A 15,038-nucleotide genomic window follows, 5' to 3' on the forward strand; every position below is an offset into this window, starting at 1 on the left:
CCTGCCGCAGGACATGTCTGGACAGTCACCCGCAGGGGAGCGGCGGGCGGGAGGGAGAAGTGAGTCCGCCACCAGCGTCCATCAGGGTGGACCTTCTGCAGGGGGCATGGACAGCCTGATGCCCCACCTGGGGGCCCTGGCCTGGGGCTGGGGGAGGGACAGAGGCAGAGAGACAGAGATGAAAGAGAACACACGGGCGTGTGTAGGAGGGCTGGGGCAGGGTCCTGCGGCTCACTCTATTGTAAAGAACTCCCTGTCAGTATGAGGGGTCTGTGTGAGCCTGCAGGCCAAGTGTGTGACCTGCGCCCGAGTCTGGTAGGTGCAGCTGTCGGCGTGCCTCAGCACATGATCACCTGTGACTATGTTCATTCTACCTGCTACGTGCCATGCTCTATTCTAGGTGCTAGGAGGCAGCTCTCTTGGGTTGTGCAGTGCACAACATTTAAGACTGTGCATGGGGACCCAATTTAACCGACCTCAGAACCTGGTTTTGAGTACTGTTCTAGACTGTCACATGGCCATGCCCACTGAAGGCCTGTCCCATCTACCTTTTTGCCAAGTGATAGCTGGTCGGGGAGCCCCCGAGGTCTCACATGCCAGTACCACTGACATGCCGTCAATCACCGTGCTGTCCAGGGGGCCCCTGGTGATGTTGGGGGCAATACCTGCAGACAGAAGCCGTAGGGTCTGTTAGCTCCAGGAGGGAGCCCAGAGCCCCTGCCATACAGAAGACCCAGATGGTCCAGCCCGGCCCCTGCCTGGATCCTCATGCTCCCATATGGGGAAATCCAAGCAGACGGATTCTTCCTCCGTGAACTCGAAACGGAGGCTCCCGCTTCTTAAAAGTTCTTAAAGGACACTGAAGCAATGCTGACTCTCCCCGAGGCCTGAGCAGGCCCGCTCTCCAGACCCCGGACTGATGGGAATCCAGTTTCTGCTTAAAGAGCTGCTGCACTGCCCGGTGCCAGGCCATGGGGGGTGGGGACAGGACGGGACGTGGGGACCCAAGATGCCCTGAGGAGCTCGCAGGCTGCAGGCGCCTTGCCCGGCAGCTCTGAGATGCTGCTGCTACACAGTGGCACATTCGGTCCGCACTACAGCCCTTGGCGGGGACACTGCCCCGCACTGGGCTCAGGGGGGCGGGGCGGCCAACTCACTGGTGACGGCCAAGTAGGTGGACGTCTGCACCTCGCCTGCTGCGTTGCGTGCAAAGCACTGGAACATGCCGGTGTCGTCAGGCACCAGGCCGCTGATCTGCAGGCCGCCGTCGCCTCGCTGCCGGAAGCGGGCCAGCTTCTCCACCTCAACCACGGCTGCGTCTTTGTACCAGGTGATGGAAGGCGGCGGTACACCTGCGGGGGCAAGGCTGCATCAGTCTCCGGCTGCCTGGGAGGGGTTCTGGGGTACAGCTAGGGCTGGAGTCGGCAGGGGGGGACACTGGTGTGTCTCGGTCTCCGGGACCTTCTCAGAGCTGTCACTTGTGGTTTGAGTGAGGGGAAGAGGAAAGGTGTTCTTACAGCAGCAGTTCTCGAATTATTTGGGATATGGTATAAGAAAATGAAGAGATCCCTGGACCAACTTACTTTACAAGTGCTGGTTGCAGTATTTTTGTGGGCTCGGGGAACCTCCAGGTAGGGGATGGTGGTGGAATAGCACGCAGGGGGGCTGGGGTTCTTTGGGAGGCCTTCAGATGCCCCTTCCTCCTTGGTCTGCACCGGGAGGTGTCCTTAGGCCTGGCACACGCTTCTCTGAGGGGATCTCCTGGGCCTCTCCCTCCCTCCCTTCATTCCTCTGGGTCTCTGCTGAAATGTGGCTTCCCCAGGGAACACCCAGCTCTGCACCCCTTGGCCTGCCTGCTTTTCCTCCCTGCACCCCTCCACCTGGTGTCAGCACCGCTGTACCTCGTCTGGGGCGTGGTGCACTCTCTTCGCCGTCTCAGAGACCAGGATGGGTCTCAGAATCGACAGGGTGTCATGATTTAATTGGCAGCCCTTTTTCTTTCTTAGTGGTACATAAAATAATGAGGTGTCTTACAACCCATGGCATTTGAGAAGTCACTTTGTTTTAGCTTTTTTGTTGTTGTTCCCATGGCATTTGAGATGAGATGAAACCAGGCATCTTTATTTGTTTATTGGTTTGCTCATCTCCTTGGCAAAAATCAAAGTTCCTTCACGGCAAGGTTGGGCTGCCCGGAGCACCCTGTGACTCTCCACCCCTGATGACAACTCAGTTACCCACCAAAGGCATCTGTTGCCAGAACAATCACCCTGCAGTCTGGAGGCTCAGAGGGGGGCTGTTATTCATGTCCCCCTGCTGTGGTGCTCCCTCCTGCCTGGCAGCATTGGCCTCTTTGCTCCTTATTCGCCCCTGCCCTGTCATGCTGCCCTACCCTCCAGCATTGAGTCCAGGGCCTCTGCATGGAGCTCCATCTCTAGCCCTTTTTATATTTTTATTTTGAAACAGAGTCTCGTTAAATCGTCCAGGTAGGCCTTGAACTTGCCACCCTCCTGCCTCAGCCTCCTGTTTTGCTAGCTTTCTCTTCCTTCTAATCACCTGGATCCCATCCCCTGCTCTTTCTTGGTTCAGCAGCACCAGGGGACGGAGGGCAAGGATGGATTCCTCCAGCCGCTGTGACAAGGGTTTAAGTAGGAATAGAGGAAGAGGAGAGGAAGTAGCACCCTGGCAAACAGGTGGGGAGCCGGAGACCCATCTCCAGCGAGACACACCCATCAAGGCAAGGTGGGCAACTCTGACTGTGGGCAACCTGGGACTGTCAAGTCCTAAATGACAGTGATTTGGGTTCAGGTTACAGGAATGGGGGTGGGGGGCTCATTTCCATCCTGAGATTAAGGTAGTTGTTTCAGCCCATCCCAAGGCCCTGCCCAGGGGCGCGGCTTTGGGGAGGAGGCTTTAGAAATGTCCCAGCCAAGGGCCAGGGATTTAGCTCAGTGGTTCTGCTGCCTGCCTTGCAAGCATAAGGACCGAAGTTTGATCCCCAGTACCAAAAAAACAAAAACAAAACCCAAACAAACAAAAAAGAAATGTCCCAGCCGGGTCAGAGGGGCCACCGCGTTACCTTTGGCCAGACAGGGGATGTCCACCACCTTCTCCATCTCGGCCGTGATGTGTCGCTCTGGCTCCTTGACAAACTGAGGCGGCTCTGCAGGTGGAAGGTCAGGGGAGGGGTCAGAGCGCGGTCCTTTCGGCCCTCTGGGGGCCCCGGCAGCCGGCCCAGCTCACCCAGCACGGAAAGGTGGGCACCCCGGACCGCGGGGGCCACGCTGCTGCTCCGCAGCACAGCCTCGCACTCGTAGTAGCCCGCGTCGCCCACCGTGGGGCTGGGGATGGTGAGGCGCCGGTTGTAGTCGCTGAGGCCGCTGGACAACTGCACCCCATCCTTCTTCCAGACGATGTGCAGCTTGGTCAGGGGCCTGCAGTTACGGGAAGACAGGGGTCAGCAGGAGCCGGGCAACAGCGGGGTGCAGGTTACACTTGGAGCGGAGGCGGAGGACGGGCCTGCCCAGCGTCTTTCCCTGCCCTCCACATCAGGGAGGTGTGGCCTGCTAGGAGCTCTCGTCCCACGCCAGGTGGGTCCCCAAGGGCCGGGCTGTGACGATGCTCAGGGGGTTCACTGGGTCCCCTGGTTCTCACTGCAGGGCTTCTCGGGGCCGTCATTGTGTCCAGCCACCTCTCACAGCCGTGAGAAACTGGGGTTCCCTGGGGCGTGCTTTCAGAAGCGCTGCTCCAGGCACCTGCTCTCCCAGAATTCTCAGCAGGGTCACCTTGGGATTGTCACCCAAGTCCAGGTTTTCTTTCCGGAGCAATTAGGAGCAGTCTGGTCAAGGCGACTGGCCTCTCCCCTAAGCCTAGTGGTGAGGCTTGTGCGCAGGCGCAGGCCCCGCCCCGTTCTCAGGGCCAGAAAAGCGCATGAGCGCAGGCCGGGCCGGCTGGTTGTGTATCATACAGTTGGCTGGGTGACCTTGGGCAAGTGGCTTGGCCTCTCTGGACTGCGGGGCCCGGACACCTGCGCCGTGCAGTTGGTGTGGAGGGAAATACGAGGCGCATCTTGCACACTGCCTTCACAGCATAAGGCTCAGGGGTGATTTAATGCTTCCCATGTCAGGGGGCCATGATGACTCCTGGCCCAGGTTCCCTCTGCTGAAGTCCACACTCTCTTTTTCGTGGTGCTGAGGATAGAACCCAGGACCTCATATACCCTAGGTAGGGCTCTACCACTGAGTTATGCTATACTCACAATTCTTTTATTCTGTGACAGGGTCCTGCTAAGTTGCCCAGGCTGGCCTCGAACTTGGGATCCTCCTGCCTCAGCCTCCTGAATGCTGAGATTACAGACTCGTGCCACCATGCTTGGCTTCTAGGCCTTTCTGAATCTCAGCAGTGCTTCCCCCACATGGTAGACGGTATTAAGAGGGACAGGGAGAGAGCAAGGAAGCACCCACCTGGCGTTGGCCACACACTCCATGGTCACCTCCGAGGTCCCAGCCACCACGCTGGTGTTCTTGGGGGGGACGATGATCGTTGGTGCAATGGGGTCAGCGGGGCCCCCGACATCTGGGGAGAGGCCAGGTGTGAGCTGGGCAAAGGTCAGGAACCCCACCCTGCCTGGCCATGCTGACTCCACAGTGGGTACGGAGACCCCACCGTCACAGCGGGGAGCAGGTGGCTGGACCCCTGCGAGTCACCCCAGGGGATGCTGTCACCTCCCATCTTCCTCTGCAATGAGCCGCCACACAAGTGTCCAGAGAGAGCCTGCTGGGGACCCTGCTGGCCACGAAGGCCTTCCCCACTCCTCCTGTAAGGCAGCCCTGCCTCCTTCCTCCTTGCCTTGCCCTGTCTTGCTGCCTTCGAAACCCTTTTCCCTGACTCAGTTTACCCGATGGGTTCACATTACTTGCCTGACCTCTCTGCCAAAATGCAAACTCTCCGTGAGTTGAACCCCCCCCCATTCGTGCCTACTGGGCAGTTATGAATGTGACCTTATTCGGAAGGAAGGTCTTCGCAGATGTAAGCTAAAGGCGAGGCCACACTGCATCAGTGCAGGCTCAAGATTCAATGTGACCGGTGTCCTTATTTACAGGGAGAGGAACATTTAGACACAGTCACACAGGGAGCAGCCACGGACAGGCAGGCAGAGGTGGAGATGGGAGAGCTGTGTGTACAAGTCAAGAACTGAATGCCGCGGGCTGCCAGCGGCCCCTGGAACCTGGGAGGGGCGTAAAGGCTCCTCCCTGGACCCTTCAGAAGGAGAGCAGCCCTGTGGACACCCTTGATGCCATACCCCTGGCCTCCGGACCCGAGAGGAATAAATCCCTGTGGTAATAAAGCCACCCGGGTTGGCGGTGCTTCCATACGGCGGCCATGGGAGATTCCCCGAGGCAGAAGCCCTGCGAGTCCTCGCTGTGGACGGAGCTGTGTCTGCTGCCTGTGGATCTGATGGAGCCCTAGCCTCAGTGTGACGGGGTGTGGAGGTGGGGCCTTTGGGGATGGTGATTAGGCTTACAGGAGGTCCCTGACGGGATTGGTGGCCCTGTGAGAAGGGGATGGCCTGTGAGAACTCCGTGTCCATCTCTGTCTGACACAGAGGGCACACTGAGAAGGTGGCTTTCTGCAGGCCTGAAAAACAGCCCACACCGGCTCCCTGACCTCAGACTTCCACCCTCCAGGACCAGGACAGCGACCACCTGTGTCCCACGCCCAGCCTGGGGGCTTCGCCGTGGCTGCCCGAGCTGGCTCACGGCTCTGCTGCCACCATGCACAGAGTGACAGCCGGCACACAGTAGGTGCTGAACACCTGTGAGCCACAAGTGGCGCGTGAACTGTCGCTCTGCAGCCCAAGGCTCCTCACTGAAATGAAAGGGAACCTCTCATGAGCAGGTTTCACTGGGAAAGAAAAACAAAAAACAAACTCCAACTGCTCTCATCACAGTGGTAGCATTTCCTTTTCCTAGTCTTTGAATTCTTCAGGAGGTGGCCAGGCTCTTGTCTGTATAGGTCAGCGTAGGCCCAGTATCGGCAGAATCTCCGATAATCTCCGTACGCCCGCTCGACAGCTCCGAAAAATACAACCGCTGAGAACTTTTTCCTTCACTACAAATCTATCCACTTGGCCTCTTTCCAGGAGGTGGCGAGCCATGCTGGCCTGCATGGCCGGGTTAGACAGCAGTGGGGCTTCCTCTGTGGGGCGGGAGGAGGGCGGGGAGAAGCCCGGTGCCACTCGGGTCCACCCCAGTCAGCCCCGGGCAGGTTTTCCCACCTCGACTCCAGGCCTTGCTAGAAAAGGCTCAGGAAGAATGGAAATAAAATGTAAAAATAAAGTAAAATGAAGGGCCAAGAAAGGAAGCATATAAAGCAGAGTAATTGCAACAATATAAAAGCCTCATGTAGGTGCCATAAAGAGCGATCGGATTGAAAGCTGCTGATATAGCTGAATCCATAAAAGTGTGCTCTAAGTTGTTTATTACATGCTGGGGCGCGCAGGTACCACGGCCCAGATTAATGGAGCTCGAGGAGGAGGCAGACAGGGCGAGCTGGAGTGTCAGCCGTGCGGCCAGGTACACAGACGGCCCAGGAGGAAGGTGAGTTGTCCGGGGCGAGTTGGCACAGGAGGGCTGCCAGGGCCTCAGTGGGCTCCCCAGCCGGGCAGGATGGAGAGGAGGGTACAGGGCTGGAGGGGAGACACTGGGCTGGAGACCCCGGGCACAGAGATGGAGGGTCTGGGGGAGCCTGGGTTGGAAGCCTCACTCTGTCCCGAGTGTCCTACGGGTGACCTCATTTGGTTATTTTGTTCTGTTTTCTTGGTGGCTAAGGCAGGCTAGAACTCACTGCCGCTCAGGGCTCTGTGAATCCAGCCCTCAGCTCAGTAGTTCTGTGTCAGTGAGTGTCTGGAAGGTCCCTGGAATCAGATTCCCCTCCAGATGCCATGGTCTGTCCCTGAGGGGGATCAGTGCTGACCTACTGGTGATGGGGGCTGGGAAAGAGGGCCCTGGCTCAGCTGATCTGGGGTGACCTGGCGCACAGCAGGTGCTCTCTAAATAACAGTCCCTGCTCCTGGGGATCTGCCTGCCTGTGCTGAAGAGAGCTCTCCTATCGCCCCCGATCTAGGGACACATCTTGAGGCTACAGAGAGGTGGACGTCACAGGACTTTGAGGGCCATGCATGTCGGAGCTCCAGGAGAGCAAGCACCCCTCAGCACCCCCGGGGGACAGGCAGGGAGACAGCTGCAGGGGTGCGAGAAGGAGGGGCACTAGAATGGGAGCGCTGTGAGGAAGGGTGGCTCTAGGAGCACCGGGAGGCGGGAGGGGAGCTACTGTATCTGTACAGCAGAGACTTTGGGTTCTGCCGGGCTTGTTGCTCTGTCCCAAGCTGCTACCCTTTGCCTGCAGGAGGAAGTGCTCATTGGTTCCAGTGCTTTTGCTAGCTGAGCCGGGCAATATCCACAGAATCCTTCTTTTTATTTTTTGGTACCAGGGATTGAACTCGGGTCCTTGCGCTTGCAAGGTAGCCACCGAACCGCTGAGCTAAATAATCCCCGGCCCCACAGAATCCTGCTTAACCCACTCAGTGCAACAAGAGGGCAGAGCTAGGTGTGAGGGGAAAGTACATCCCATGCCCGCAGGGCGAGAGAAGGCAGATTTGGCTGGGAAAGGTTAGATAAGAGACCTGATGGCAGGTCTAGGAGCTGGGCTCAGGGCTGGAAGTGAGTGCTGGGGGAGGACAGACAGGAGGACACACCCACAGGGCTGGGGTGGGGGGAAACAGAAGGGCTGGGGTGGCTTAGAGGCCAGCTGTGCAGAGATGGACTGAGCCCTCTACAGAATAGAGGGGAAGCCTGTGGGGACTGCGGAGCAAGGGCGATGGGACTGGGATTTGTTTCAAGGCTTTGAGACGGGGTGGGGTGGGGGAGTCGAGTGGAGAGGTGCTGACACTGGTATGGGTGGCTGTGTGTGCGGGAATGCCACATGAGTGCGGGGTGCCAGGGCCACGGGCCGTGGGAAGATCACAGCCGAGCCCCGGATGCTGGGCTGGCTCACTGGGGTGGGCGCGGAGTAATGGGGCAGGAAGAGTGGTGGGGATGCACGCTAGAAAGCAGGGGATGGGGTGCCCCTGCCCGACGGGAGCCAGAGAACAGGCGCCAGAAGGGCCAGGGTGGGGATGCAGGCTGGGGCGCGGCAAAGAAGGAACAGCTTCCTTTAGAGTAGCGGAAGGAGACCACAGGAGTCTTTCTGCGGGCAGCAGCACGAAAGGGACATTAGTTTTCCTCCTGAGATCAGCACCACGAGACAAAAGGTGTGGTAGTTGGGGTGCAGGCTGTGGGGTCAGGGAGGCCTGGGCCCCACGTCTGCTTTTGCCAGCTCCCAGCAAATGCCGGAAGGAAGTGAGTCCCGTCAACTCTCTGGGCTGATTCGCTCACCTTGCTGATCTGTAAACTGTGGTAGTCATTACCGCTCCTCACCTGTGGTAAGGAGCGACAGGTGAGTTCAGCGGCACTGGAGCATGGAGAATGGGGTGAGGGCAGGGGGCGATGTGGCTCACCCTCTGCGGGACAGCCCCAGCTGTCAGGCGCCCCGTGATGGGCAGGGCACGCTGTCATCTCCTGTCTCTAGGTGTCCTGTGACCAGCTCAGGAGAGCAGGCAGCCCAGGCTCCAATGAAGGACATGCACCTCCTCAGACTCGTGGCTGGGGCAGGGCTCATGCGGGCACCGGTCTCCAAGCCCAGAGGTACAGGGTGGCAAGAAGCCAAGAGCCCTCGACCTTTGGTGGGGCTCCTGTTCCCAGCTAGGTGGAGTCTACGTGTCACCGGGAGGAGGTGGTTCAGCCCCTCCCCTGCCGGGGCTGGCTGAAGGCAGCACAGTCGGTCCTGGCAGAGGTTTATTCTAAGTGGAATCTGCTCCAGCCTGGGTGGGGTGGGGTACTGGAGCGAAGGGAGCCCTAATGTGAAGCTATGAAAAGCGCAGGCAAGACAAGCAAGGAGGAGGGGCATCTTCTGCGTGAGCTCCTGCCACAGGCGAGGCCCCCGGGGCAGGAGGACACAGATGGCCGTCCCCACGCCAGGTCAGTCTGGAGGTGGCAGCCCAGGATGATTTTCTGACAGCCTCACTGAGGGGCTTTTTAGGGTGACCCATTCTTCCCACATCATCTTGTTCAATGCTCCCAGCTCCCCACGGGCAGCACTTCACAGATGAAGAAGCCGAGGCTCAGGGGTTACGTGGCCTTGAGGGCTGAGGCAGGGCTGTCCCACTCTGTCCCTGTCCAGGGCAAGCTCCCAGGATACCTGCCTGCGCCCCTGGGCACTGGGGCGTTCAGGCCTTCAATTCCACATCATCCCACACAGGGCCACGAGCCACACGCGCCTCCCAGCAACTGAAGTGCGGCTGATGCCCCTTTGATTTAATGTGATTTAATTTTAACTAATTTACATTTAATTAAAAACGGATCCCCAATTCAGTTATTAGAACACTTTGAAGTATGTGTGGAGCGACTTGGGCATAAGACTGTACCTTTTCAGCTGTAAATTTCATGAAATCGAAATACAGATCACGTATATCAGATGGAAATTTAGCATTCCAAATTGAGATGTGTTGGAAGTGTAAAATACACACAGATTTCAAGGACTTAGTATGCAAAAACCCAGTGGAAAATGCCTCACTAATATTTTCTACACTGATGGTGTATAAGAGGATGTTTGGGACACGTTTGGTTAAATAAAGTATATTAAGAAAACGAATTCTACCTATTTCTTTTAACTTTGTAAAAAAAAAATGGGGCTACTGAAAAATTTTAAGTTGTGTTTCCATGGGGCGGTGCCATTCTGATCTCCAGGTGTGGGGCCAGTGGTGCTGTCCACGTGAAGTCACCTGGATTACTGTGGTAATCCAGGGTCAATTCCTGGGATCCCCAGTCTTCCTCTTTTTTTCCCCATTTCCAAGGAGCAAGGGCTCCCGGAAGGCCGCTCAGAGAATCCCTGAGGGATCAGAGCAGAGTAGGATGGAGGAAGGGGTGGGGGACAGAGGCTAGAGAGGTAACTGAGGGGAGCCGGAGCTGGTAGTAGGCGAGGTGGCAATTGCTCCTCACAAATCGGCTGGCAGGCGGGCAGGCAGGCTGGGGAATTTGTGTCAGTGTGAGGAACAGGGTTTTCAAGTGCAATCACTTGTGGGAGGAGAAATTAGCTAAACATCAGCTGATTCTGCTCTCAATCTAGCACAAATCACCGCAAGAGAGCAGGAGCTTAGGGGTGAGGGGGCGGGGAAGCAGGCAGCTGGGTGAGGGCCTGGCCGGTGGGGGGATGGAGGGGCTCTGCACACCTTCCCTGGGCCACCTACCCCGTAGGGCTGGGGTAGTTTGCACTGGAGCCAAGAGTGAGTGATCCCACAGTCAACCCTGACTCCTAGGAGGATCTAGGCTGCGGAGGAGGAAGACAGAGCAAAGGGCCCCCCAACCTAGGCTAAACTGAGTCACCCAGAAAGATGCCCAGCTTTGACTTGGGCCAGGAGCCACTCTGCACCTGTGGCACTGCCTCTTACCAAGTGGCTGGGTTCCATGAGGCGCTGGGTATTAGGGTCACTGGGAAATATATGGGAAGAAATGCTCCCTTGGTGGATGTTTCTTTTTCCCATAGAAACAACAGCCCTGCCTCATGCATGCTCTGGGCTCAAGCTAAACAGCCGAGAGTCTGACTCAGGCCAAAGTGACAGCTCTACCCTGTGTCCTTCCAGGCAGGCTGGAAGCTGGGGTGGAGAAAGGAGATAACTGGGAATTTGTGGGAGGGGTCCTTGGAAGCTGGAAGGCCCAGGAATGGGGTTGGCAGGGGGCTGGGAACACTGTGGGCAAGGGAGGCACAGGCAGACGGAGGCTGGGATCAGGGAAAGGCATCAGAAGGCCCCCCGGGTGTGGTGCCCTCGTCTTGCTGCTCCTGGGTGCATTCCAGTGCGACCATGGATGATAAATGAGGTTGCTTTGGGAACAGGAGTGGTACAGATGTGAAGGGACGTGAACATCTGGCTCCCCCAGCTTGTGTGGTGTTTGGCTGCTGCAGGAAGTGCTAATATCACTCTGTGTACTGGGATGTGGTCTCTGGGGCCGCCACCCCAGCCACCCCATCCACCTTCTCTCCTCCTGGGGTGGGGGTTGGAGGGAGCACCTAGTGTGGCAGAGGACAGCCAGGTCTGGCACGACATCCTTGGCTCCAGTCTCAGCCGGCCAAACCTCTGCCAAAGTCACCTGAGGAGTGTTCCCTTTAGGTGCTTCTCCCTGGGCTTCTCTCTCTCTGCCCTGGGGCATCCCGGGATAGGCACAGTGGCACATTTGGGGGACAGCCTGCGCTTCTGTTGGTGGGAACCTCGTGGCTCCAAGCGAAAACAGCACTTTTCCAGCTGAGCAGAGGCAGTTAGTGTATTTAAAAAACAAAACAAAACAAGCTTCTGATCTCCTGGGGAGTTTTCTAGTCAGCACCTGAGCTGGGATGGCTGTGATCCACACAGGCACTCTCTCTCCGGCCCTGTTTCTCCTCTGGCTGGGCATCGGTGGCCCTGTGAACGGCCAGGGCAAGAGTCCCATCTCCTGATGCAGGGTCTCAGGCCAGCTTCCAAACAGAGCTCCGTCCTGTTTCCACGCTGGTACTTGCACCAGGAAACAGCACCCAGCTGCGCTCTCCTCCAGTCTGGGAGGGCTCCCTGCTGCCTTCCCCAGCCCCTTCCCTCCATTCCATCTTCCCAAAGACCCCCCAGGGCACCATTCCCAAGATTTAATGACCCGCTCTGAGGGAAGGTCTGGGCCCTGTGCTTACTTACTCTCCACGGCGAGAGTGATGGGCTGGCTGGTCTTGTTATCTCCGTTCTTGTCATTAACAGCCTGCACATAGTAACGGCCCGCATCAGGAGCCACAGTTGACAGGATGACAAGGGTGTTCTCCAGCGTGATGGCTCTGGGGAGAGGAAAAGGGTTGCTTGACAAGGGCTGGAGGAGTGGGAGCCTCAGAGTGGGAGCCAGGACCTGAGGCTGGTGGCCTGACAGGCTCACCCCAGCCCAGCTGGAAAGAGGAGAGGTAGGGCATCCCCACCCCAGCCACTGGAAACAGCATCCGTGGTTAGTATGCAGAGAACTCCAACAATCTCTTGGTGCTGGGGATCGGACCGAAATACAGCACACTGACACCCAGAGGCTGAGGCCTTCTCCCCAGTCCCCCATGGAATTCCCATGACTCAGCCTGGATGGCTTTGTGAGATCATCTCTGCACCTGAGCATCCAGGCTCCAAAGAAACGTTCATGGAACGACTTGAGTAAATAATGAGAGGACCATCCCAGGATCGCTGCCTGAGTGCCAATCCTTTTTTTGTAGGGCGACTCAAAAACTACAGGTTATGTGAAACAGGCTTCCAGAGCCCTATCTCCTTCTAGTCCCCTCCCTGGGGATCAGTTTCCCCTTTCCAGAGGCTGGAGAAGAGGCACAGGACCAGTGGGGATGGACAACAGGATAAAGGAAGGGTGGACTATGCCGTGGGGTCTGACACAGGCCGCTTGTCTCCAGGCCAGTTCCCTTTTCCGGGTTCCCATCATGCAGCCCCTCAGCATGCCAGGTCCCCAGACAGAGAAAGTGGGGTCCCCCTTTCATATGGATGCAGCGGTGGGGAGAGCACCGCCCACTCCACTCCGTCCAAGCCTTTTGCCCATTCTCCCGATGACAACAAAACCATTAGTTTGCCAAGTCTATCTCCGGATTGTAATGCGATGTGCCCGAGACAGCTGTTAAACATCCTTAATGTTAGTTTAACAAGGACAAATCCAGTTGAATTCTTTTCAGATTTTCCCATTAGGTGAATGTTACAGAGTTTTAAGCAGGCTCTCAAATAAACATCCCTGCTAATGCCTCTCTGGCCCAGTTCTCTTCCAGCCTGAGTGTGCTCTATCCTCCTGATTTGGGGGCTTTACCTACCATGACCCGTCCCATCTGTGGAGTTCTGGGCAGCAGGGAGGCACCCCCTACACTGCTTAGAGGCCCCGATGATGCCCATTTTGTTCTTCTTTTCCTGGAAAGCTCTTTTTACCCCCAGCTAATGAGATGGTAGGAAATGGGAACAGAGCCAGGGTAAAATGTTTTAAAGGTGATAACAGGATGGGGACGGTGACCATCTCTCCACTGTGAGCCTCCTGTGGAATCTTGGTCGTTAAGTGTGCAGCCGAAGGCTGGGGCAGGGAGTCTGGGCTGTGGGTTGCCGGGTGCAGGGTGTCTGGGCAGGGGGCGAGTTCTGGGACGGAGCTCAGGTCCCAGCTGCTGGAGGCATGGAGCTCCTCCTAGCTGGGCCTGGCACTTCATCTCTGCCAGGGTGACAGTGAGTGTTTGCTAGGATTTCCTCCAGGCCAAGGCTGAGGGATGCTGTGTCTCATCGCTATTTCTGTTTATTTCTTATTTGGCCCAGGCAAACCCAGCAGCCCACTGGATGTCCCCCATCTGTAGCTCTTACCTGGTCCAGTTTGGCTTCAGGATGGAGGAAATTGTGTGGGTAGCAATTCGCTGGCATCCCAAGGGTCCAGCGTCCAGCCACAGCCACGGTCAGCCACTGTGGGGTGGGTCTAACAGAGGCTCCTTCAGGCCCTTTCTCTTTAGCCTCCCCTCCTGCACCCCATTTAACTTCAAGAGAAGGAGCCCTTCTCTCCAATTTCTTTTCTTGACTAGGAAGCCTCCTCATGCTCCATCCTCTTCTTTAGCTATATTTTATCTACATCACGATAATTTTTCTAGGTCAGTGGTTCTCAGCCAGGGATGACTTTGCCCTCCAGGGGACACTGACAATGTCTAGACTTGGTTGCCATAGCCGTGCCTCCATTGGAAACTAGAGGCAGAAGCCAGGAAGGCTGTTAAGCGAGTCCCCCACCATGCGCAGGTCAGCCCCCTTGAGAGAATGGCTGTCTCTGGGCAGCATGGTTGAGTGATGTGGCTTGGATGTGTTGTGGTTTGAATGTCCCCTAAGGGTTCATGTGATGTGAATTTAACCCATACTGTGAGGTGTGAAGAGTGTGGAAACTTAATCCAGCTGTGGTGTTTAGAAGTGGGGCCTTTGGGAGCCAATTAGGGTTAGATAAAGTCATCAAGGTGGAGCCTCGTGAATAAATCTTGGTGACTTGATAAGGGAGGACGGACAGACACACATTCACACGTGCACTCCCAGTCTCTTGTTATGCGATGCCCTGCACCACCCTGCCAGGCAAGAAGGCCAACGCCAGACCCCTTGACCTCTGACCTATAGAAGCATGTGCCAACGTAAACGTCGCCCCTTTACCCGGCCTGTGGTCTTGTGCTCCTCGCAATGGAAAGTGGACAAATCCATGCAGACAGCCCGTCCTAGGTGGGGTGGGCACTGAGCGGGCAGAGATGGCCAGCTGAGTTCCAGGCTCCCCTCCTGGAGAGGACTGTGGCTGTTGGACTCCAGCTTCCTGTCCTGTCCAGGGTGGCATGGAGGAGGGGGCGTGCATGCTCCAGACGTGGCCCATGAGGACCCTGCACTCTTCCGCTGCTCCCTCCCCTCTGTCAGAGCAGGGTGACTGGGGAGCCGATTTTCATGACAGCAGAGCCCCAGCAGCCTGCTCCCTGGGCAACTGTGTGGAGGGCACAGCCCTCACCCAAGGCAGGACATTCCCTGTGCCAGACATTACTTTCTGTCACCGAGGCCTGGGATCTGCCTGTAACTGCAGCCAGCACTGCCTTTCTCAGTGCCTGCAGGGCAGCAGCCGGGCCTGGAGCCTGCAGAGTGTGGGTCTGAGCTCTGAGCATGAAGTGGGATAGAAGGCCAGGAGGCCTTTTCCTTGCCTCCCTGACCCCAGCAGGAGGGCAAGGAGGTCCTTGGCTCACAGCCATCTTTGTGATGACTGCTCCCTTGGTACACAGGCAAGGAGCAGCACCGTGGATCCCTGCCAGCACGCACAAAGCTGCCGTGGCCCATGGGAAGGCATGGGGCCTGCTGTACCCAGATGTACCCACACTGCGAGTAGGGGAGGGCTCTCTGGGGGGCATGGACAGCCAAG

The 15,038-nt window shown here is 57.3% G+C and overlaps 1 protein-coding gene across 1 annotated transcript in view; it reads right to left on the minus strand.

The window, feature by feature from the left end:
* Positions 1 to 15,038, minus strand: part of Sdk2 (sidekick cell adhesion molecule 2) — a 251,233-nt gene that overhangs the window by 71,988 nt on the left and 164,207 nt on the right. Inside the window, exons 5-10 of the mRNA XM_010630709.2 lie at positions 11,810 to 11,943; positions 4,461 to 4,572; positions 3,241 to 3,431; positions 3,077 to 3,160; positions 1,158 to 1,352; positions 545 to 665 (exon numbers count right to left, since the gene is read on the minus strand). Coding sequence (XP_010629011.1) covers positions 545 to 665; positions 1,158 to 1,352; positions 3,077 to 3,160; positions 3,241 to 3,431; positions 4,461 to 4,572; positions 11,810 to 11,943 — 837 coding nt within the window. The remainder of the gene's footprint in view (positions 1 to 544; positions 666 to 1,157; positions 1,353 to 3,076; positions 3,161 to 3,240; positions 3,432 to 4,460; positions 4,573 to 11,809; positions 11,944 to 15,038) is intronic.

Source organism: Fukomys damarensis, unplaced genomic scaffold (genome assembly GCF_012274545.1).
Source record: "Fukomys damarensis isolate Sample0158 unplaced genomic scaffold, DMR_v1.0_HiC HiC_scaffold_23, whole genome shotgun sequence".
In the NCBI taxonomy this organism is placed as follows: Eukaryota; Metazoa; Chordata; class Mammalia; order Rodentia; family Bathyergidae; genus Fukomys; species Fukomys damarensis.